The sequence below is a fragment of the Rhipicephalus sanguineus genome, chromosome 1 (assembly GCF_013339695.2).
Source record: "Rhipicephalus sanguineus isolate Rsan-2018 chromosome 1, BIME_Rsan_1.4, whole genome shotgun sequence".
Taxonomy (NCBI): Eukaryota; Metazoa; Arthropoda; class Arachnida; order Ixodida; family Ixodidae; genus Rhipicephalus; species Rhipicephalus sanguineus.
In genome coordinates, this window is record NC_051176.1 from 145,151,995 (window position 1) to 145,174,807 (window position 22,813).

Here is a 22,813-nt window from a genome sequence, read left to right on the forward strand (position 1 = left end):
CAAAATCGCGGTTTCCGGTCAGAAGGCGCGGCTCGCCCATTTCTTATTTAACTTTCTCCTCGAGTCTGTGCGCTGAACCGAATGATTTGTGGCTGGCAGCCGGAGCAGCCCAAGTCGTTACGAGTGCGAAACCCGCAGTATTGACGCCGAGACGGGCAGCCGAATACGGCAAGTGCGCCATTAATCCAATACTGAAGACATCTCGCACTATTATCTATATACCTATATCGAATCCCTTGGTGACCTTGCGGGGTGCGCAGTTCTCATGAATACTGAATTGAAAGGCAACTGGCGCGCAAAACATATAAGGTGCTACGTATCGTATATACGGTGCACACACGTCTTTTTTTTTTTTTTTTTGCGGTACTCACACTATATAAATATAGACCCAAGATACGAGTGATGCCTGACAGGAATTTAGGAAGAAAGTCAAGTTCATCTTCATTATCGGTGAAGGAAAAGAAACACAAGAATCAATTATTAACGTTTCAAATGGTTTCTTCGCGGCCACTAAACGCGCTTTTTTTTTAGCAACTGATAGCTTTTTTATAGAAGCGACTTACACTTGATGGTTGATGCATACTTATTTACACGACCCATCTTTATCACCACCCTCTAATGAACTCGTTGATGGTAAGAGAACAAAGAAATCTGTACTGCCTGATCACTCGCAGAGTGATGGTGCTAAGCCAAGACAAAAGTGCAGTCTAATCGATTTCCAGCAAGGAAAAAAATGTCGCTGCAAACACAAACTGTTCGAAACACAAACGTTCTCCTAATAGAGTATTTTAGTTTGACGTTTTTACGCTCCGCTCAGCAGCCAAGCGAAGCGGGGGCGCGAATGCGCATGCGTCCTCCGCTTAGCCGTAAGCGCGCTAGCGAAGCGAGGCTCACGCTCCGCTTAAGCTGTATTCACACGACGGACGAAATCGCGATTCGAGCCTGCGGATTGTGTACTACGTCACCGTACATCAGCCGTTCCCGCGTTCCCGCTTCGGTCCGCGCGGAGCGATTCTTGAAACGACGGAGGCCCAAATCACAGTTGGGATCCTCGGGGATCAAAGCCGAAATCCTCGCTTGTAGCGTGAATTCTCCCCTGTCGTGTGAATGCTGGCAGCGGAGAGATATGAACACGTCACATGTCATGTGACTGATCCGTCCGCGATCACGTCCGTCGTGGGAATACAGCTTTACAGGGAGCCTAAGCCGTTCCCGCTAGCGAGCGGTGTCGATGTGCGCGCCCTCCCTGACGCGTGCGTCGACTTCCCGCATATTCTAAGATGGCTGCCTCCAGTGATCAGCGAGCTTCCCACGTGCACGAAGGCTTCACGTTCGTCTGCGCAGCGGAAGCCGCGAAAGCGCTTGAGAATAGACGAACATTTGTGCTTACTTCGAGTCGCCGAATTAAGGAAAGTGACGCGAAGTAGACAAGACGGCACAGCTGACGAAAACATCGCTGCCGTGTTGGCGTCCAAACGGATTGGAGTGGATCTGGAATGCTACAGCGCTGGCTATCACGTGACTATCTTGAAGTCTACGCTTATTTTTCCATGAAATGGATCGGTAACGCACGCGCACGTGTGAATGCTGCGTGAACAAGTCAGAAATACATTTGTTTTACTTTGTAAAAGTGGCAAAACTGTTTTTCATTTTATTTAACGAGGCTGAATTTGCCCAGAGGGCGTTGCAGCTGCGAAAGGCCCACTGGGCAGCGGCGAACGGATAACTAAAACGAAAAAACCGTCCGCCGCTCCGCTACAGCTTAGCGGGCCAACTCGGAGCGGAGCGGACCGTACAAACGTCAAACTAAAATAATCTAATGTTACGGCTTACGTCTGTAAACCTACCCAACGTTTAAAGCGTTAGATCAAAATTACCAACAGCTTGGTAATTTTTTTACAGACATCCTTTCAACAGTGATGGTATTGCTTCAAGGATATATGAATTAAATTTGCATGCACATTTATTAGGCATTACTGTTACGTGACAGAACGTGCACGCATTATTTATTAGAGAAAAAGTGGTCCGTTCAATAAATAATTTATCCTCGGTAACCCATTATAACTTCTTACCCTGTAAGTCACTATCATGAGTGGCGTCTATAGAGGCCATTTATGATAAGTGATACCACTTACAGTATAGAACGCCGGCTAGAGAAGAAGCGCAAAATAATTCTTGCGAACACCAGTCTCGGCGCCAAATTCACACAGCATTTCGTTCCCAAAGATCTGTTGGTGAATCGCAAGTTCGCAACATACTAATATCATGTTTGCAATTCGCATGAGTCGGCGCTTGTCTATATGCGACAAAACTTTAGTATATAAATCATGTTGTAATTATAGGTGATCCAGCTCCAGCGCTGGAAATGACATTATCTCTCTACACCGTATCTCACAATGCCATTTCGTCAATTTAAGTCATCACACCGGGAGAAACACAAGGGCTGTTAAGCCAGACGGTAAGATGCGCCACTGTGGAATTGCTGTAAGTGCTGGAATAAATTCGTAACTAGTTCCACAGAAACGCACGGAGCTGATCGCTATGTTGACATAGCCTGTGAGCCTACATCACAGATGAAGAAAGTTAAATAGCTTTCGTGCCTCGGCGACTAATACTTCGAAGGCCACGCCAAGAACCAGATCCCCGGCTGCTGCGGCGGAAAAAAATATATCCGTATGCATGACTATGGCTACAGTAGATGTCAGAGTATAACGTACAACTAAACCCCAAACAATGTTAGATGATAAGCATGAAATTTTCACTCTCACATCTCTTATCACTCATGCATAGCTTTCAGGCCTGCAGCTAATTTATGTATTCTATTACAGTGTCGATAAAACAAAACAAAAATATTATGGTGACTTTAAAAAAAAGACGCGCTGGTATTTACCCCTTGCCGCAGTGCTGCCAAAAGAAAAAAAAAAAACAAATTATAGAAGTACGTACTTTTCCAGTTTTCACTATGCCTTAAGGCCCAACAGAACACTTACAAACACCTCAGCTATAAGAGCCGACTGTGTACGCTCATTAGTATTTATGAACGACTGCCGGGCTTCTTATGGAGCGCGATCCCCGAGACATGAAAGTTTGTTTTCACCACAATCAATGGCAAAGTAGAAGCAGAGCTATAGGAAATTAAAAAATACGGTCCCAAAGCGCCGACAGAAACCATTCGCATCTCGCTTCGCGGAAATTGCAACATGCGGGATTCTATAGAACAGTTATTTGTATACCGGCGCCAACAGACGCATCCACAGATGCGCCGAAACGGACACGCCTGCATAGGACTGCTTCACTTAGAATCCTCCTGCGCAGTCCTGATCACTCTATATTTAAACCCGTTACATACTATATAGCGCGTATATTCAGCCCCTGTAGCGTCAAGGCGGCTTCCTTCCTTTTGCAAGCCACCGAATGGCGCGGGCTGCTTCTCGGTACCGAGCGTGGGCAGCGAGCCACCAGCGCTCTTTTTCTCACGGGAAGGGGCCGCAGCCGTGCGCCCGATGTCCAAAAAGTCTCAGCCCATGTGTCCTGATGCGCCCTCGCAAACCCGCGGAACGATCATATCGTGGAGCCTTCCGAGAAGCTAGGCGTCGCACCGTCTGCTCCGGCGGCAGAAACGGTGCAAACATCAGCCAACTGCCGCTGCTGATGATCGCTTCTCGATGCTAACGGACGATAACAAAATGACGCACTGACAGAGCGAGCAGGAGAGGGCAACCTCATGAGCGACGGCTGAGACAGCGAAGTGGAGGGCTGCTTATACAATTAGCCGCGATCAAGTTTCCGCGGAGCCTGCTGCAGAGTTGCATGCATATTGTTGTAATCTGCGCTGTGACTAAGACGCGCGGCCCGCGGGGCTTTTTCCACGGCGGCGCACGCGAAAGAGCGGCTGTCACGGGGTGAAATTTTAAACCGCATCCATGGCCCGACCGCGAGACAGCTGACGACCGCTACATAGACCGGTCGTGTAGATAACGACCTTGGTTGCAGCCAGCCTAACTTCTCGACACATTTATCGCAGAGATTTATCTAATTTAACAATGCACCGTGTGAAAATTTACCCTATTCGCACTCACACGGACAGTACAACCTCAGTATGTTCGCTAAATACGCATACTTTGTTCGAATACGCGTGAATATTTATTTATTTATTTATTTATTTATTTATTTATTTATTTATTTATTTATTTAAGCGTCGCAAGAAGTTACCTTTTCTTAATAACCGAGAAGCGAATGGAACGAAGAGCGCGCGCGCATGATGTACTACATTGATGAGCACGTGATGTATACCCCGCGAGTGATGAACAGCACGCAACGTGAGTACCCCACGAAACAGTGGCAGCAATTCCTGGCGTTAGTGTGCAACTTAGAGACGCATTGAGATCTTCGCGCATGATGTTGCACATCGCCGCCGCTGCAGTGGTACAGTGGTATACGGTCTTGGGCTGCTGACCCGACCGAAAGAGGCGGGTTTGAACCCAGCCGCGGCGGTCGCATTTCGATGGAGGCGAAATGCTAGAGGCCCGTGTACTGTGCGATGTCAGCGCACGTTAAAGAACACCAGGTAGTAGAAATTGCCGTAGACCCCCACTGCGGCGTGCCTCGTGTATGAGATCGTGGTTTTGGCTCGTGAAGCTCTAGAAATCATTATTATTATTATTATTATTATTATTATTATTATTATTATTATTATTATTATTATTATTATTATTATTATTATTATTATTATTATTGTTGTTGTTGTTGTTGTTGTTCATCAGCGTCTTTTACATATCAATTGGTGCTTCTAATGAACTTCCCACTAAAACAAATAGCCCTATTCTTTTTCGACTATCAAGAAGGGCTGTGTACGGGACCGCCTTTAGAGGTACGCCTGTATTATTAATATGATTATTTGATATAAGAAACACACATATATACAGCATGAAGCGGAATATATGCAGGAAGCCTGTTGATAAGTGCCACCGAGAGAGACGATATACTGCTGCCTACACTAGGGAAGAAGGAATGGAAATAGAAGATGAAGATAATAAAAAAATGGAAGTAAAAAGGAAATAAACAAATAACCAGATGACAGGTCTCCGAAACAAAAGCATAGTCGCGACACAGAGTAGAACGCGCAAAACTGCATCACCGATGATTACGAAACTTCGTAATGCGAACTTTGAGCGCCGCTGTCTAAATGTCTTGATTTCGCGATATATGAGGCCAAATATTACGTTTCGGCGGCGCCGAGCTCTGGATTCTGGTGTCGACATCTCAGCTTCTAATCGGGTAGCTCATTCAACAGCAGCGGCACAGGAAGCACTTCCACCAGTTGCGTCGGTCATTACTCAGAAATAAATTCGCCTGTTTTGTATTATGAGTAAGAGAACGCTGTTAGCGTAGCTGGCTCGGAGACATGTGCTGTGCGGCACATGATATTGATGCGTGAATGGGCGCTGGTCACAGGGGTCGCCGAAGACAGACAGACTCATGCATCGCTTTGCTTCCAATTACGTTATCGGCGGACGCGCTCACCGCGCACCTTACCGATGAAGTAATCGGCGAGCGGACTATACATACGGCCCGCTCGCCTACAGTCTCTCTGGCGATATACATGTTGCCGCTCAAGCAACGCTGTTTTTCCTTGGTCGTTACCTCCTCATCCGCTTTCCTCCTCATCCATCCGCAGCTTCGCCCATCTCGCTCTCGTCACTGTCATTCATTCTCTGCTGCGCTCCGCGTTCGCTCTCTTATATATAGTTCGCCTATAGTTCGCTCGGTCACAGTGACGACGCGAAATCACAATCGGTCACGGTGACGACGTGGTCACAGTGACGACGCACGAGTGACCGATAAAATTGGATTAAGAACACGACACATAAGGAAAAGAAAATAACTATATGCAGACAAATGTGCATGTGGCGGCGCGCTAAGAGAACCTATCCCGACACCGCAGCCGGGAAAAGTTTGTATACGTGAACCATTTGAACATGCTGATGACACATGCAAAGAGCAGCGAAGAACTTGCGGGAGAGCCGTGGAGAAACCTGCGCTGACCATCGCACTCGCATGTTTCTACCACGCGTCTCCGAGGTCACGCGTGGAAAACACTGGACACTTCATCCGGGACTTACCCCAGTCGAAGGCCCTGCTCGGTCTGGCCGGCAGCAGCACGGCGCAGACGCAGAGAGAGAGAAGCCGCAGCAGTGGCCATCGTGCTCGCCGCGGAGACGACGCCATCGCTGTCCCGTTACGCACGCGTCAGCTTGGTCGCGGTCGCCTCACGTCATCGGTGGCCACGTGACGGGCAGCGACACTCCATCGTGAGGGGCCTCCTGTAAGAAGAAGAACGATGGTCGATGATGGGTCTTATTATCTGGTCCATGCAAAACGTCCACCAAATGCTATATGCGAATTGATCACACTGTCGTTCAAACGGCTCGTACAAACATCTCAACAACACACACTCAAGTAGTTCATAAAGTCCGAATATAAGGCTGGCAGACGCTTTTTCATTGCATCATAACCTAGGAGCATTGGCTTGATATGTCTCACGCCACTTTAAATGTTCTAGTCCCGCCGGATAGACAATCACGAGAGAAAAGGGGTCGATTCTCGGGATTTCTTTGCCGTGTGCAGACGTTTCCTTTGTCCAATGACAATCTGTCAATAAGACAGCCTCCTTATCGCTAAACAAACAACAGAAAAGTTCGAACAGTGGGAATTTGCAAAAAAAATCACGCACGCAAGGAAATGTCTGAAAGCAATAAAACATGCATGGATCAGCCAATCGTTCAGGCTCTGTAGTGCATGTCACATTTCTGTGCAAAAGTATACAGCGCTGCTTCCAACAAAAATTTATTCAGGCAGCCAGAGATCGTCACTGTGGCGCACCCTTTCTCCCAATCAGTGCAGAAGGGCTCCCCGATGACATAGGGGTCAGAAAGAGGTGTACTTGGCTTGGATATCGCGGTAGGCAGATCTCGCCACGCAGGCGAAGATCATTGCTCTGCGCCTATACTGATACTATAGTAACGAAACTGCCTTCCTCTCGAGCCGCTCGTCCTGTAGTGCGTCGGCATTTTTCTTGCGTGTAACTCGCGCTATCATTTTAGATTAGCATGCTGAGATAACTCGCGCAGGTCGGCTCACGTTTTGCACAATTTACGAGGTAATCGCCGAGGCCCGAGTGGTCCGCACTTGTGACAAGATCACCGCAGCATCAATACGGGACGTCGTCGTCGTCGTGGGTGATCTGCGTGTACCCCTTTCTTTATTCGGCCGCGGCGAGCTACTTTCACAGAACGATTGTGGAGCTGTAATGCGACGGCTTCTCGGTCTTCTTTAGCTCAACCTCGAGCCAGTGTTGCTTCTTATTTTTGTTTTATTTGTTCATAATCTCCTTCTTTGCACTGCGCGCCACGCTTCGCGTTCTCCGGGGGAAAGCAGCGTTCACTCGTCGCGCCCCTGTCTTATCCGCGGATAACACGAGGCGGGGCGCTGGCGGTCGTTTATTACGCGGCTTGAGAAATGCGGGCCCGACTGGAATCCGACGTGTGGGTCCCGGCTACGCGCTCGCTCGCTCGCAGGGTGCCGCATGCACGACGAAGCGAAGAGCGCGCGAAAGGGAAGTCGCGGCGAGACGAAGGGGAAAGCGTATATGTTGGCTTCGAACATCGACAAACTGAGTCGCGCCACCGGAGCCGCGGCGACTTAGGGCCCCGTCGTGGGACCGCCGCAGGCGACTGCGACGGGACGTCCTGCGATCTGCAGTACCCAGCGATCCTACTAAATATAGAACCCGAAAAGAAGGACTCGCGCATGTACATTCGCCCTGCGCCGCCTCGCCATGAGCGTCGTCGCCACTGTTGCTGCTGCATGGGTGCGACGGACCTTCTGAAGTTTCGCGTCTCTCTCTAGCCATTTCGTATTATTTCCTTTTTTTTTCCCCGTGGCTCGCCTATAAACATCGGCTCACCCTGGGCGACTCCTTCGGCGCGCCCATATATCCACGGCGGCGGGCGCGGATATCTCGAGCGTCAATAGCCGGCGGCTCGCTTATGAAAATATCCGAGCGCACCAGCCGTCTCTGCGCAGAGATGGCGAGCTCCGACTGGGTCGCTGTGAATGACTTCCTCACCCCGCGTATTGCAGAGTGATAGACACGCAGACCGCGCACGGCGAAGACGGAGCGAGGGATTCGAGCGCTCTCGAGAGCCTTGCATATCGGCACGCAGTCGCGCACGGTGCTTTCCCAGCGGTATAACGTACACCCGAGATGGCGGAGGCACTAATACGGCAGCACTGGAGACCCCCACCTTCTTCTGTGTTTTTTTTTTTTTTCTGAACCTCTGCACCGCATTCTCTTCATTGTCGCCGATCTGGAATACGGTGATTCACCTCTGTGCCACGCCTGGACGTGGTGCTCTATACAAGTGCGCGTCAATTCAACGTGAGAAAAAGTTCATGACCCGTTCTTCGCTTTCTGATATTTCAGAGACTCCTTGCATGCAGGCATCGTACACATACAGTTATAAAGATGATGAAGAAGTTTTTTTTTTTTATCGTCCCGTTTTACTTCATAGCGTCTAAGAGTGTAATATTCCTCATCTCAATAAGAAAAAAGAACAAGTTACTCCTACAGAAAAAAAAAAGAAACACTGAGATAATGTAATAAGGACGCGGACGGAAGATTTCGTTCGCTACCACGGAGGAATGCGAGAGCACAAGTCACTGTTGTTAGGTCGAAGAACATAAACGCAAATGTCAAGACTTTCGAGCGCCTCAAATGATTTGCTCAACAGACATTAAATCTAGCTGGCAGTGAAAGCACTCCAGCAATCAAAACTTTGGAATGTAAATTTGCAATGTTCCTGTCGATGCTGTACACCTCGTATAAAATAAGCATATCATCTGGTTTTCTGCGTTAAAAGCCCAACAGGGATATAAAGGATGCGGGCCCTGTGGGAACCACAGATGGTGCATGGTCTGGCAGGTGGAGAGCTGGACAGGCAGAGGACGAAACGTTGTCAAGAGCGTTCGTTAAGAAGCAGCCGCATTCTGACTTTCTTGGTTGCCAAATATCATCTGAGACGGGCGCAAATGATTGACATTAAAAGGCGGAGCTGTATTCTAGAGCATTCCCGGCTTAATGAGGACTAAACGCGGGCAGCATTTTAAACAACGCTAAGTCGCTTCACCTGTGCGAGTGAAATAAACTTGCAGACGTGCACGAACGCATGCAGGCATTCCAAGGAGCGTACGAAAGCACGTTCCCGTCCAACTTTCTCAAATGACTCGCACTTAATGAGCACATCGTTCGCTTGTTCTTGGTCCGCGCTTAAAAAAAAAAAAAGGAAAAAGAAACTGCCCTCCAGCGCGAGTATAGAAGCGTACCGGGACGGAGAAGGAAGAAAAACAATAAATGGGTGGGAAGATGGGCGAGGCCTATAAGCAAGGAGTCATCGACAGTTCAAAATATAAGTGAAAAAAAAAAAAAACGGAAGGTCGACCTAGTCGTTTTCTTTAGAAAAATAAAAGGCTGAAACGGTCGGTGAGGAGGGCCCATCTGTCGAAACTTGAAGCCACTAACTGGATCGGACAGCAGCGAGCGACGTGAGGCCCCTGCCGAATGTCGCGCGCCGGCAGGATCACTGACGGCGACGACGGGGGCTGGAGCGACGGCGGCCACCGGGGAGGTCCGTACGTGAGAAGCGTCGCCGAGAAGAGCGATTCGTCCCGAGCGGCTTCCGATGCCGACCGCTCGGCCGACAATTAGACGGCGCTGGTGCAGCCCTGGTCGCGACCGCAACAACCGCAAGGTTCGCGCCACCGCACAGCTATAGAGCGTCCCCGTAGCTATGGCATCTTATCTTCTTTTGCCTTTCTTTTTTCCAGTTTGTTTTCCACGCGAGAAAGCTGGCGACGTTAAGAAGGGGCCAGTGCGCGCAGCGCCGGCGAGTCCGGCCGTTTGGGGCGCACGGCGTGGTCGTGCTTCGCCCCGGGCAATCTGCAGATGGCCTTAGAGGTATTGGTGATGGAGGGGCGCGGTTTGGGGAGGGAAGGACTGGTGCCTGATTCGCTACGATGCTTCGCCTGGCTCGTACCTCATGTCACGTATATATATTTTATAACCGGTGGGTTCGCTCAGGTTCTATCTTGCTTTTTATATTACTATTATTATTTCGTTAGTTTTGTCCAGTCACCCCCCACGTCGTATAAAACGAGGAAGGCGGCACTATAGCGGCGCATGAGCTACCGTGAAGCGATATCGGGAGAGCCACGGCATGTTAAAACGAGATCTCTTGGTGCCGTGACGGCCAGTTGAACACGTGCGGGTACAAGCCAAGTGCACGCCGCAAGGAGCCGCGGCCACGATCACTATATATATGCCTCCATACACCGATAAGAAAATTTTAGCAAGTTCCGCTTGCTCGAATTGATACACGGAACAACGTACACCGTGTGAGACTAGAAGATTCGTCGTCTAAGAATAATAATACTGTTAAGGAAAAAAGAAACAGACGTAAGAAGAACCGCGCCAGCCAGAAGATGGCAACGACCTCGAAGTGCTGGTATCAAAAGAAGCAGCAAGCAGCAGCGTGCCTACAAAACCGCCAGGACTCAACGAGAACGTCGCAGGTTAGCTTCTCTGGACTTTGCAATGTTGCCAGCGTTGCCTATACGCATTCGATCGTGATTCGGACTCGCTCGCTCGACGGAGGAAGAAGATCAAAGAGAAGAGGCGCGTGGGAGGACGGGGTGGCGTGGCCGCCGCGAGCTCCAGCACGCGCGGCATTGAGTTACTAGCTTCTGCAGGCATCTCTCGCAGACCCCCTCCGCCCCCCTCCGAAAGAAAGAAAAAAGGGGCGCGCACACGCAGGGGGAAAGGGGGAGGCAGAAGGAGAGACGCCGAGACCCGCGTGTCGAGCCAGCGCGCATGGTGGGGAAGTTTTTAAGCCCCGGTGACATTTGATAGCTGCGCCGCAGAGCACGGCCCCGCTGAAATATGGCATCGCTCGTCGTCGTCGTCGGGAACCGAGTCGAGGGAGACGTGAAAGGCGAATAAAACACGCCGACATAAATCGGCCACGACCGTCGGGAGAGATACGAGGCCCGCGACTCGAGCGCTGTGCATACCTACTGCGCGGGACGTCATCTCGGCTGAAGGGGACATCGGGAAAGAGACGCAGAAAAATATCAGTTACGAATGGTAGGAGGATAGAGGGAGAGGATGGAAAAAAAAAAAAGACGAGAGGGTGAATAGACTGGAAAGGCAGAGTTATATACAAACGCTCATGATAAGCTGTGTGTCGGGTGGAATACGATAGGCTTCAGAATGCCTGCAGGTGGCTGTCACAAAACTGAAGGATACTCATAAACAGGGCTGCTGCGGCGACAGGGAGCGTGCATGTGGCGTCTGGAATGACTTTCGAAACGTCGTTAAGAAAATCTGTCGAAGGGCTTCGGCAGTGGATGCAGTTGACTTTGACCTGACGGAGCCAAACTCTTTCGACATAACTTATATATCTATACAGCTTGGGGAACACGCCATGAAGCCGGAAAAAAAAAAAGTGTAGCGAGAGAACAGCCTCTTTAGTGCATCGTCGGGTACCAGCAGGTGTTTGTTTAGAGAGCACAGTGGAATCCATCAGCGCAGCGCTCTGTTAATTGTGATGAGAGCATAGCAGTGGTTTTTTTTTTTTTTGTTTACAATAAACAAGAGCAAACGGTGTCATCCTGTCGCGAAGAGAACTTCGCAGGCACGTCAGACTACAGCTAAGTTAAAGAGAGAACGAAAAGCTCTCCCGGACAGTGCAGTGTGTTATAGAATGATTCGGCCGAATTCTACTAAAATGCATGAGTGCGCAGAGCACATTGCAGTAGTGCATTCAATTTGCGTTCCTTTGAGAAGCTCATGGTGAAAATGAGACAACTCCGTCGAATAAGCGGCTCTATTGTGCATGTTCGCTATTGTCGCGTTTCACAACTTACATTATACCGCCACGCGCATGGTCACTTTGCGTGCACGATAATATGTATGGAAGACAAATAGTCCATGCCCTATACTGCTTCGGCAGTAGGATACAATGTTATCAGGGTTAGCCGCTGGAACAGAATTTTTTTAGTACCTCTGACCCTGTCTCTCATTGTACACTCGCTTTCATAAACACCACTGCTGCTGACTGGTATTTACACCACGTGCTGTTGCTCGAGGAGGGCGTGCATAAAGTTTTCTGAAATAACGCGGGGAAGAAAGGGGGGAGGGGGGCTTTTGGGCACGCTGTACTTCCGAAAACTTAATCCTGTCAGTTAATGGATCTTGCAAGTTCTTTAGTTCTCCAAGTTCATTCATTTCTTTTAAAGACGCAGTCAAGCGCTGGGTTATAGGCCAAGCAGATGCCGCGCCGGGTGCTCTCCCCGTTAAGTCAGTGCGCACCGAGCGACGCGCCTCATCAGCTACAGAACGCGGAGCCCGAAGTTTGGCGCGAAGCATTGGCCGGACCAATCTGCCACGGCCATCTGTCGCTTGTCCGTGGGTCGCTCTCTCTCCTCTAAAGTGGGTTTGGTTTCGGATTCCCGCGCCCCTTCAGCTCGCGTCCGCTTCGCAGCGCCTGCCTGCATGCCGAGGCAACCTTATGGAAATCGGGTCGGGAAGCGAGGAGTGATCTCATTCGTCTGCGGCTGCACGCGCACTTACCGCATTTGCCGCGCTGTAGTAGGCTAACACCGAAAAACGACACAGCGGAGTTCATGCTGATGCCCGAGAAACTGAATTCAGTTCGTATACGTTCAGTTCACAGCATTCTTTTTAGTTGTTGAGTTCACCTACTCCCCACTGCGAGATTTGATGGTCCACAATGATTGACTGAACGAAAGGGACATTTTTGAACACTCGCAGGTGCGTACGAGGCACCTGCGTGCGTTCAACCCTGCCTCTGAAGATACATCAAAGCCGCTATATTCAGTCTTAAAGTCTATACTGATTTTCTCGAAAATCCCTAGCTTGTAGACAAACGCTTCCGACTGTCGGCGAACATTTCTCTGCAGTTGTGTTCATACTGACTGCCTCTATTATACGCGCACCATGCGCGCTCCTAAGTTACTAAAACTGATGTATACGGTATCTTATAGTATCTTGTCACATGTACCTGTTTGTTTTCTTCGACAACAACCCGAAAGCATGAGTGCGAAACATGTTGAAGCATAAGTATGCTGCTATGTATATCTATGTGTATGCATAAGTATGTATAAGCGTGTATATATATGTACGCATATGTGGTGTTGCCTCCCTGCCAAATGAAAGGGTTGTAGACTCGTCAAGCTGTTCCGAGGACAGCTGTTTTTCTACAATCAACCCCCTCCCCCCATCGGTATCTGTGACTATACAAGATGGCAAGATAAACAATTTCCTTTGATTATTATCTACCTTCTTCCCTCGTAATGTGTAAGGCAGCCAGCTATGGTCTTGGTTAACGCTCTTTCCTTCTTTCCTTATTCTTCGTTCCCCTCTCTCTCTCCGAGTGTATCAACGTAGCAGTGCATCGTACAGTCTACGCTCGAAACACGCCAATCACATCGAACATATTACATGCGGCTTAGATTCAAGAAATTAATAAAATTGTTGATATATTCTAGGCAATAATGAATTACCATTAATTGCCTCGTGGTCGCGCACTTTGAATTGATGTGATCACGCGGGACTGCCCTCCAACCAAAATGCAAATGCTTTCCGATTGAAACCTTCGTCTAGCCTTCACTCCGTTATTTAAAAAAAAAGGGGGGGGGGGGCGTTGAGCGAACACTGTTCAGGAGATACAGGTATAAAATTCAGCAATTGATAGGTTCGTTAATTAACGCTGCTCATGAGCTTTTCAGTTTTTGTTCTCATTGGAACGTTCGAATGATCCATTTGCTGTTTGATTAACCTGCCGACATGCAAAGCGGTAGTTTAAGAGAATTCATAAAAACTTTACGCTGCAGCTCTCGCAGTTCCGTAATTGCTACAAATTCGACACTCCGTCACGGAAAGTAGCATGAGCAGGATGCCATGCTCACCTTCGCAATTATCCTTGTTATTGCTATTGTTATTATAGACTCGAGAAATCAAGTTCCTACCGATAAGGCATTTGCAACAACCCGACGGCTAACCCCCAGGATCCGTGCTCCAGAATCCTCAATGAACTGATTCCTTTCCACTGCAAACCGATCATTGCAATATACATTGAGGGATCTTTTTTTTTCCCTGAAGCTATATAGGACGTTTGAGTTCATCCAACGCTTCATTTTTTTTTTTTCGTCTTCCCGAATAAGAACCTTGAAATGGGAAACAATTGAAGTCTGTCAGTTGTATCGCTATCCGGCCCCCACCACTTGTAGGGAGGAAAATCCAGCATAGGACCACGTCGTCGAGCTTGTGGCGGCGGAAGGGTGCGCTCCACGGAAGGCCCATTTCCGTTTGCGCGAGAGGCCCAGCCCTTCGGCCTTACTTATGGTGGCTCGATCACGCGTTGCCAGTTGCACCGGTCCCCATGGTGACTGCCATTCGGACAGGCTCGACGAAAGTGGCAGGCTAAGTCACGGGCAATGACTCTGGTCCCGCGCTTTTGTTTCAAAGAGTGCCGCCCGTTGGGCTGGACCAGTATTGATGCTTCCATCCTGCGCTGTGCCTGTGCCGAGCACCGCGCAACAATGATCAGCCATTCCGAAGAAAGGTACTCGTAAAAATACGCGTGACGGATTCATTCAGAAGGCCGAAAGTCCACCCTTAGTGAGGCACGCATTACTATTTCCGCTAATAAACCCGATATTGTTAATGCGGGCGCAGTATTCCATGTCGCGGCTATTATTGTCATTCGTTATTCGTTACAGTTCGTGCAATTTCTTGAAGATCTCATCTTCCGCTGTCAGGAAGAAGGTCGTGTGTACTACTTAATTTCATCGTCGAACACAATCCCCTCCCCCCTCTTTCTTTTGTTTGCCCCAAGCATACGAACCTCACCTCACGTGGCAATGTATACAGTTGGATGATATGGCACCGAACACCAACATAAAAGTACGGTATAAAGGAATCTTTTGTTGAGCACTAGGCTGCCCCTTCGAGTTGCTGCGGCAACGTTCATGGTGTGCTAGCGGAAGGCAAAAACACTAAATTACATTTTTTGGTGTCACGTGCCAGTTTTTGTGTACGTTAGAGTCCCATACTCATGCAAACCGATCGAAAATGCCTCAGGTAGAATTTAGCGTCTGCATATGCAGCAGAGGTGTCAGTAAGTGACTTCACACGTACTTTATCAACCAACTGGCTAATATACATGTACACTAGACAGCAGGCCAGTGTTTCGTTTGGAAAGACAGCATGCAGCAACTATTCGCGTACGCACGTGTTCCATGACTAGTCAATACTGCGAAAGCGTCACAGCGCATGGCCTCCTGCTGTAATGATATTATTGCGCGAGCGCCCGCCTAGCGAGAACATTGATATCGCGACGTTTTAGAGGAAGCCGCGGCTCTTTTGACGTTATACAGGCCCGCGTCCGCGCCCTAACGGAAGGAAGAATCTGTTCACCCTTCCTCTACGGAATGTCAGTGGTTCGAGTTCCCCCGACAACGGCGGCGTACTGAACGTTTATCGGTGAGTGACTGAACGGTACGGATACTAAAGCGAGTCTGATGCCGGCCCAGCAACGCCTCGGTCCTGTCGAGAGTGCAAACACGCAGCACGGCCGCGCGCATGCACGTGCTGCCGCGGCTGCTTCTCTTCCTTTGTCCGCTGCCTTTCATTGTCCGGAATGGCGGGTAGGTGAGAGAGAGAAGGCGCGGTTGGCACCTGCGATATCTCACCGGGGGATCGGACGCGCCCGCGGACCGAGGCGCTAATCTGCCCGGCGCTCCGGTAATCCAATAGAAGCGCTGCTGCTCTGACGCGTCCGTGATTCGATGTGACGCTGATGCCGGGCCCATTTTCGCCCACATCAGAGCTCCTCTGATTGCAAATCAATCACACTAGCTCCGGGCATGCGGCGTGCTTAACCTGGCGGCCGAACGCCTGATTGACTTCGTGCTCTCGCGCGCTGCTCCTGTCCAGGTAAGGCCGAGAGCTTTTTATTCGAGACCGGCCTCGGGCTAAGCGAGCTGCCCATCGGAGGCGGCGCGGCAGCTTGTATTCAACGGACTCCAGTCCTCACTGACGGCGTGCGAGACAGCAAGAGTAATAGAGAGAAGAGTCTTCGACTGTGTACGCCAGTGTTACAAACGTTCAGCACAATGCCGGAGAACGTATTGCAAAAAAAAAAAAAAATTCGGCAGATCCCAAGTACCCTGGGAATCGATGTTATGCGGAGCATGCGCGGGATTGTGACTGTGTCATAATTTTTCGTGTTGAGCGAAACGTTGCGGAATGACGCTAGAGAAATGTGGAAGTGGTATAAACACACTCATATGCTGAAGAGTCACATATGTTTTATATAACCAGTTGTTTACAGTTGCGTAACGATGCCAACAGCAACATGGGTGTTACCATCACCAGACGCGGTAAGCTGATATGTAGTGCTTATGTTCTTCTATACTGGATAGCGCGAATCCGAACAGCACAAAAAAGAAACACAAATGCACAGGACAGGCGTTACTCGCAACTAAGCTTCATTCAGCAAAGTTCCCCTGGATATACACATAGCCGAGTGGCACACGCAGGCGCACTGAACGTATACGGTACAGTCACAGTTGCAGTTGTTAAAGTTGCGTTACAGTTGTTATGCTTATACCTATCTGTTATGATGGGAACGCACGCGTTTGACGAACCCGTGTGTATGTGTAGAAGGGGTTCTTGACAGTTCTTGAACAAGGTCATTATCGCCGTGATCAGTGAGCACCAGCAGCTGGACCGGACTTGTTAATCGGATCCGTTCGTGATCGCGGCTACGAAAGGTCTAAGTGTAGTGAAGTGTGAGGTATAGCAGCAGGTGGAAATCCTGGATGCCTCTTACGATGAAATGATCTATGAGGCCTCCTGTCCTGCACGTGGCAGCGAGGTCTTTTGATACCCTGTCCACATCCAAGCCGTCTTTCACGCAGTATAAAAACCAGGCCTTGTTGGGTCTTGATAAGTCAATGTTGAAGCCACCGGTAATGATGAGAGGCCTGGTTCTCTCGGCAGATTTATTGTAGGAAGCATTGACCCTGGTTCTTGCGTAATCGACGTGGTCCACGTTTCGGACCACGTGAACGAGTGGACAGTAGTTAAGCGTATTCATGGGTTCTTCTATCTTTAGCTTCCTCACTTTCCTTGTGTCCGCCACGGTGATGTAGCGGTTACGGTGGACGGCTGCTGACCCGAAGGTCGCGGGTTCGATCCTGGCCGCGGTGGTCGCATTGCGATGAATGCAAAATGTTAGATGCCCGTATACTGTGCAATCTCGGTGCACGCTAAAGAATATCAGATGGTGAAAATTCAAGCCTCAACAATTATTATTATTATTATCACTTTCCTTGCGTGTCAATGTGTGTGTTGGCGTTTACTGTGTTGGTTGAGACTTTGTATCACCTGTGGCACATACCCGCATAACTTAAACTCTGGTATGCGGGTATGTGCCACACGTGACTGAGAGAAAGGGTTTCATGACGTACACGACAGGTATTTTGCGTTATTCATGTCATGACCAGTGAATCGCGTTCACCATACACTGATCCCCTGCTATGCCAATTTTGGTATATTAGAAGTTATGAAGACGACCAGGAGAGCGTCCAGACGTAGGCGGCTAAATAGATAGATAGATAGATAGATAGATAGATAGATAGATAGATAGATAGATAGATAGATAGATAGATAGATAGATAGATAGATAGATAGATAGATAGATAGATAGATAGATAGATAGATAGATAGATAGATAGATGGATAGATAGATAGATAGATAGATAGATAGATAGATAGATAGATAGATAGATAGATAGATAGATAGATAGATAGATAGATAGATAGATAGATAGATAGATAGATAGATAGATAGATAGATAGATAGAAACGCCCAAAGTGGCTGAGGTTCCCTAAGAAATGCTTCGCATTTAAAAGATGCATCGATTCTACCATGATCACTTACTCTGAAAAGGGGTTGGAAAATGCCATCAAAACTATACTTTTTTGCCTTGCCGCCGCGCCTTCCCTGGAATATCGGGAACCACAGCGCGTGATAACAAAACATCAATTATTCAGTAAAAAGTACGGTAATCCAAGCTAAACTGATTTATGCAAAACAGCAATAATATAAGCGACGACATATCGTAAAGTGTCATCAAACATATTAGCGCTCCAGGAACGCTTGCGAATTACGCTAACCATTTCTCGGAAAGAGATAAATGAACTAAGTATAACAAGACTTCACTATATACGAGCACTTCCTCGATCTCATGTCATTCTCACGCTCAAACTCGATTAACGTTAACGTCTACACGTAATTAAGGGCTCGTGCAAGTGACTGTTTGCGGTACCCACCTGACTGTGCTGTTATAATTGCGCGCTGTAAATTTTTCGAATAAAGGAAACAAAGACAGTGCTGCTGCGCTGCTTTGCGCACGAAGGCAGAGCTCTGTAGTTCGTGCACTCTCCCAAACTCAATGAAACACTTGAAGCTCGGATCACACAGAAAACTTTTGACGCGAAGTGAAATTGTAAGCATCACCGATGAATGCAGCTGCGTATATGGCTTGCGGAGGTTAAATAGTGGTCGATACCTTGATAGCTGCCTCTGAGGGCTTACAAAGTACGATAGTTTAAAAGCAAAAAGGTTTTACTGCTAATTACTCTAAAAAAGATTGTTGATCCCTCTGTCATATCGGAATAACACGAAAGTAAAGCGTGCCCTTACAGAAGTAACTGAATGTTTACTGTACATTAATATAAGAGAGTTTGCACAATGTATATTGATGTCTGGCAGCTACAGCACCGTTTAACGTGGATGAACCCACTCTGATGTTTGGTGGTACATCTCCATGCCGACGACTAACGTCCATGTTAAATGATTAAACAAACCCTTGTGGTAGCTGTAGTAAAGTTAACGGTGAAAGCGTATCAGAGAACGAGGTGTGATAGCCAGAAGAGCGTCGCTGATTGGACGCAGAACTTGGTCGCCATCCTGCGGCATGTTAAAATGCCATTGAACACCACGGCCGGACTAGAGGGAAACGCAGAGCGCGTCGTGCCGCCCCGGTAGCCCGGCCACGATTTTTCTCGGGGCGAGCGCGTGAGCGGGGAACACGGTGTTAAGCCCGAACCACACGTACGCTGGCCGAGCGCGCGCTGTACGTTGGCTGTACGCGCTCCGGAGGCCGCGCATGCGCAGACGAAGCAAGCGCGGCAAAACGCGCGCGGTACGCGAGTGTTTGCGGCGACTGATATCGACCTTGAGACGGCGCGCGCTTGGAAGCGCTTGGAGCCCAACTGTGGCATGGCTGTTACCAGCACCGGCTTGACGGACGGATGATGATACACATCATATGAAAAATTTTAGTTCTTATTTACTTTTGCATGCATCTAACAATAAAAAAGGTAACAGAAGGAGGTTTTGTAAGTATTCTGATGAACTATCAGTAATTTTGTACGAAACGATGTCTTGCACGTATGAGGAAGCGCGCGCTTCGCGTGCGCCTTCGCGCGTAGTGTGTGGGTGGAAACCGCCATAACTCGCCGGAGACGCCCGGGCTGCGCGCGCTGACGCGCGCCCCGTGCGCGTTTGGCAGCGTACGTGCGGTTCGGGCTTGACAGCCAGGTGAGGCAGGCGCGCGTCGCAGAGCTATTTTTGGTTTGGATTAGCGTGATGCTATGAGTGACGCCGACGCTTTTACGACGCTTGGGCTAAAATCGCCGCCTCGCGGTGTGTTAAGGCATTGACAAAATTGATCTTCTATTGAAAACGCGCCGAATGGCACGGACGTGTAACGCGTTGCAGGTGCTAATCGCGGAGGCCACAGTAATGACGAATTATTTTACTTTACCGATCCCAGAGGGCAACACCACCCTGCCGACCGGGAGAGTGGTAGATATAAAAGGCGCGTTTGTAAAGCTTCTCGAGTCTGTGACCGTGGCGCAGTGGATAGCGTGTCCGGCATCTGTTGTTGCGGACCGAGCAGTCATGGGTTCGATGCCCGTTGACGGAACTTTTTTTTTCTTTGCCATCTGATCGTGTAAATTTTTTCGACGTAATTTCCGTGACGGAAATACGTCACTGAAGTCTTGGTGGACCCCGGCATAAAACACTTTCGTGTTAAAAATTTGTCTTCCTAAATATTTACACTATGTATATAAAGAAACACGAGGCTTGTTCTCGTGTGTCTTTCTCTCGTCCGTCTGTTTCAAGTTCGCTGCAACCACTTAACATGAAAGATATTGATTCCGACCGGAATCAATATCTTTCAGCTATTAAACGAGCGCATCATTCAAAGCCGTTTATAGTGGTCAAATATGACTCGGTCGTATCGACAATACAGCTCGGGCTGATAGAACGGTACAACAAAATTTCATGGATGGTCAACCAAGCGCAGAGCGTAGAATTTCATTTCGGTAGGTACCAAGACACTATATTCTACGAAAAAGGGACATGTAGTGCCACAAAATCTCGGAAAAGCAAGTGCAGCGATGATAACGGGCAGCACGTCACCAGGTGTGCAAGCAGCATACCGTGCACTTTCGAGGCCACTCTTGCTTTTCAGGTGACAACTCGCGGTCACTGTCATTGGTCATCGATGTGCTCGAAGGTGATCTAAAAGACCGACATGAGGCCGGAGATCCGGTAGGGCTCTATACAAAACAGACCACCGAACTGGCGCCAGTTCATTACATTCACGTTTCTTTCTCGACTTGTCGCGTATATCACTTCAACCTTTCCTTCACTCGTTTGTGCTCTTTTGAAGATTCAAGACCCCTCCGCGAGGTTCGTAAACAGGACCCCCGCAGGGTCTTACGGGGGAGTGAGCTTTACACAGGCTGTCGCTACTCAAGTTGTGTTGCATTTTTTCTTTTCTACCCAGGACAACCGCTCACTTTTGGCTTCACAATGCGGCTCGGAACTTTTCCTACGTGGATGTGGGCGCGCGCGTGCGTGTGCTTTTGCTGGCGCGTTCCCCCACAAGTGCCGTTTTGAGTTTCGTGTCGTCGCCCAGCGGTGGCATAGCCGTGCTGGTTCTTATTGTCCCGTCCGCAGCCTATTGACGGCCGGCGCTCTTTGCCAGTGTCCGGTCTGCGTCTTCATAAGCGCTCACTGTCCCGTCGCCAGATTGATGTCCGGCTCGAATGGCAGATAAAGGACGCCTCGGCGGGCGACTAACGATCACTTTCCCCAGTGGGGGGTGCCTGCCATCAATGGCGCCTGCTTATCGGCTTGCAGCATCTCTCGAGAAAGGATGTCGGCACATCCCTTCTGGTTTGTACACAGCCGCCAGTTCGTAAAAAAAAAGAACAGGGAGAAGAAACTCGGGCTTTCGATGAAACGAAATGGCCCAGTCTAGAGACTCTCTTTCTCGTTACTGTCCTTCACAGCTTTAGAATTCGCGAACTGGCGAGAAAAAGTAGTAACAAGTAAGCAGGAAAGTAGAGAAGAAACTCGCGGGAACCCTGCTGGTCGCCCCAGTTCACTATGCACTTCCTCCCAGCGAGCTACAATTCGACACGCGACGCGCGTTCGAGACGACCTGTCGCATCGTCAGCATTTACGAAGAGGCGTGAACCTAGCTCGAAATCATAGGGCTGGGTTTTCACCGAAAAAGCACGAACTGCGGGTACATTTGAGGCGCACTGTTGTTGCTTTCGGTGGTGCAGGGCTAGCGCTATATATATATATATATATATATATATATATATATATATATATATATATATATACATTGACCGCCTCTGTGGCGTTCAAACAGTATATTGTCAACATTCTGTAGTTACGTTAAGTATAGTTATAGCCTGCAATAACATTCTTCGAAAGAACCCTGTGACATTCCAGTACAAACTTTTGTAATGGCGCATTTTGTTTTTTCAAGACAAATGTATGCGTAATGAAATGTTGACCTCTCGCACAGCACTGGTGCCTCATTGCGTAATAAACCAAAGCCTAAATGAATGCTTGAGTGTTACCACATGGCATGTGGATCCTGGCGGAAACGGCGCCAGCGGTTGTCGCCAGCACCGTTTTCTGTAAGGCCAGGACGCTTGCTAGGGAGTTACGTATCTTGCAGAAGCGTCCACTAACGTTTTTCTGTGCCCTAAAGAAAACTTTCGCCTGGTAGCCATCTGAGCAGCTGCGCCATTTCCTAAGACATCGATGAAATCTCAACCAAAGCATTCGCATCGTGATGGACGCGTGGCGTGTGCATGCTGTTGCCGCCTTTCTGACAAGCGTAAACGAACATTCAGCTCGATAATTTTCGCTCAGAGGAGCAAGTGCGATAGAAACTAGACCGGATACACGCACTAGAATCGCGTGTAGGCACGCAGTGGTACCCACGTGTGTCTTTTTCCTCGCTCCCCTTTTTCGTCCTCCACGCGGCTAAGCTCCTGCAGTGGCACAAAATGAAAGAGCCCGCTATCCCTCGCGGTCAAACGTGGGATGGCTTCGTTTCCGCTGATAATTACCGCGAGTGAAATGCCATGTATATGAGAGGGAGAGAGACACGGCGGCCGAGCAGAGACGCCTGCAGCCGTGGATGTGCGCACGGCCTCGAACATTAAATGTGGACCTGCGTGCGCGCGACGGGACTGGGCGTGACTGCAATTAAGCCGTCATACGCGCGCGGTCGTGCACCTCGAGCGAAGCCGAAATCCGCGTAAATCACGTGAAATGTGGAA

The 22,813-nt window shown here is 49.0% G+C and overlaps 1 protein-coding gene across 2 annotated transcripts in view; it reads right to left on the reverse strand.

The window, feature by feature from the left end:
- Nucleotides 1-22,813, reverse strand: part of LOC119399583 (discoidin domain-containing receptor 2) — a 204,970-nt gene that overhangs the window by 127,226 nt on the left and 54,931 nt on the right. For both annotated transcript variants that reach the window (XM_049416971.1, XM_037666397.2), the window contains exon 2: nucleotides 6,123-6,323. In XM_049416971.1, the coding sequence (XP_049272928.1) occupies nucleotides 6,123-6,228 (106 nt within the window). In that variant the 5' untranslated portion in view covers nucleotides 6,229-6,323. The remainder of the gene's footprint in view (nucleotides 1-6,122; nucleotides 6,324-22,813) is intronic.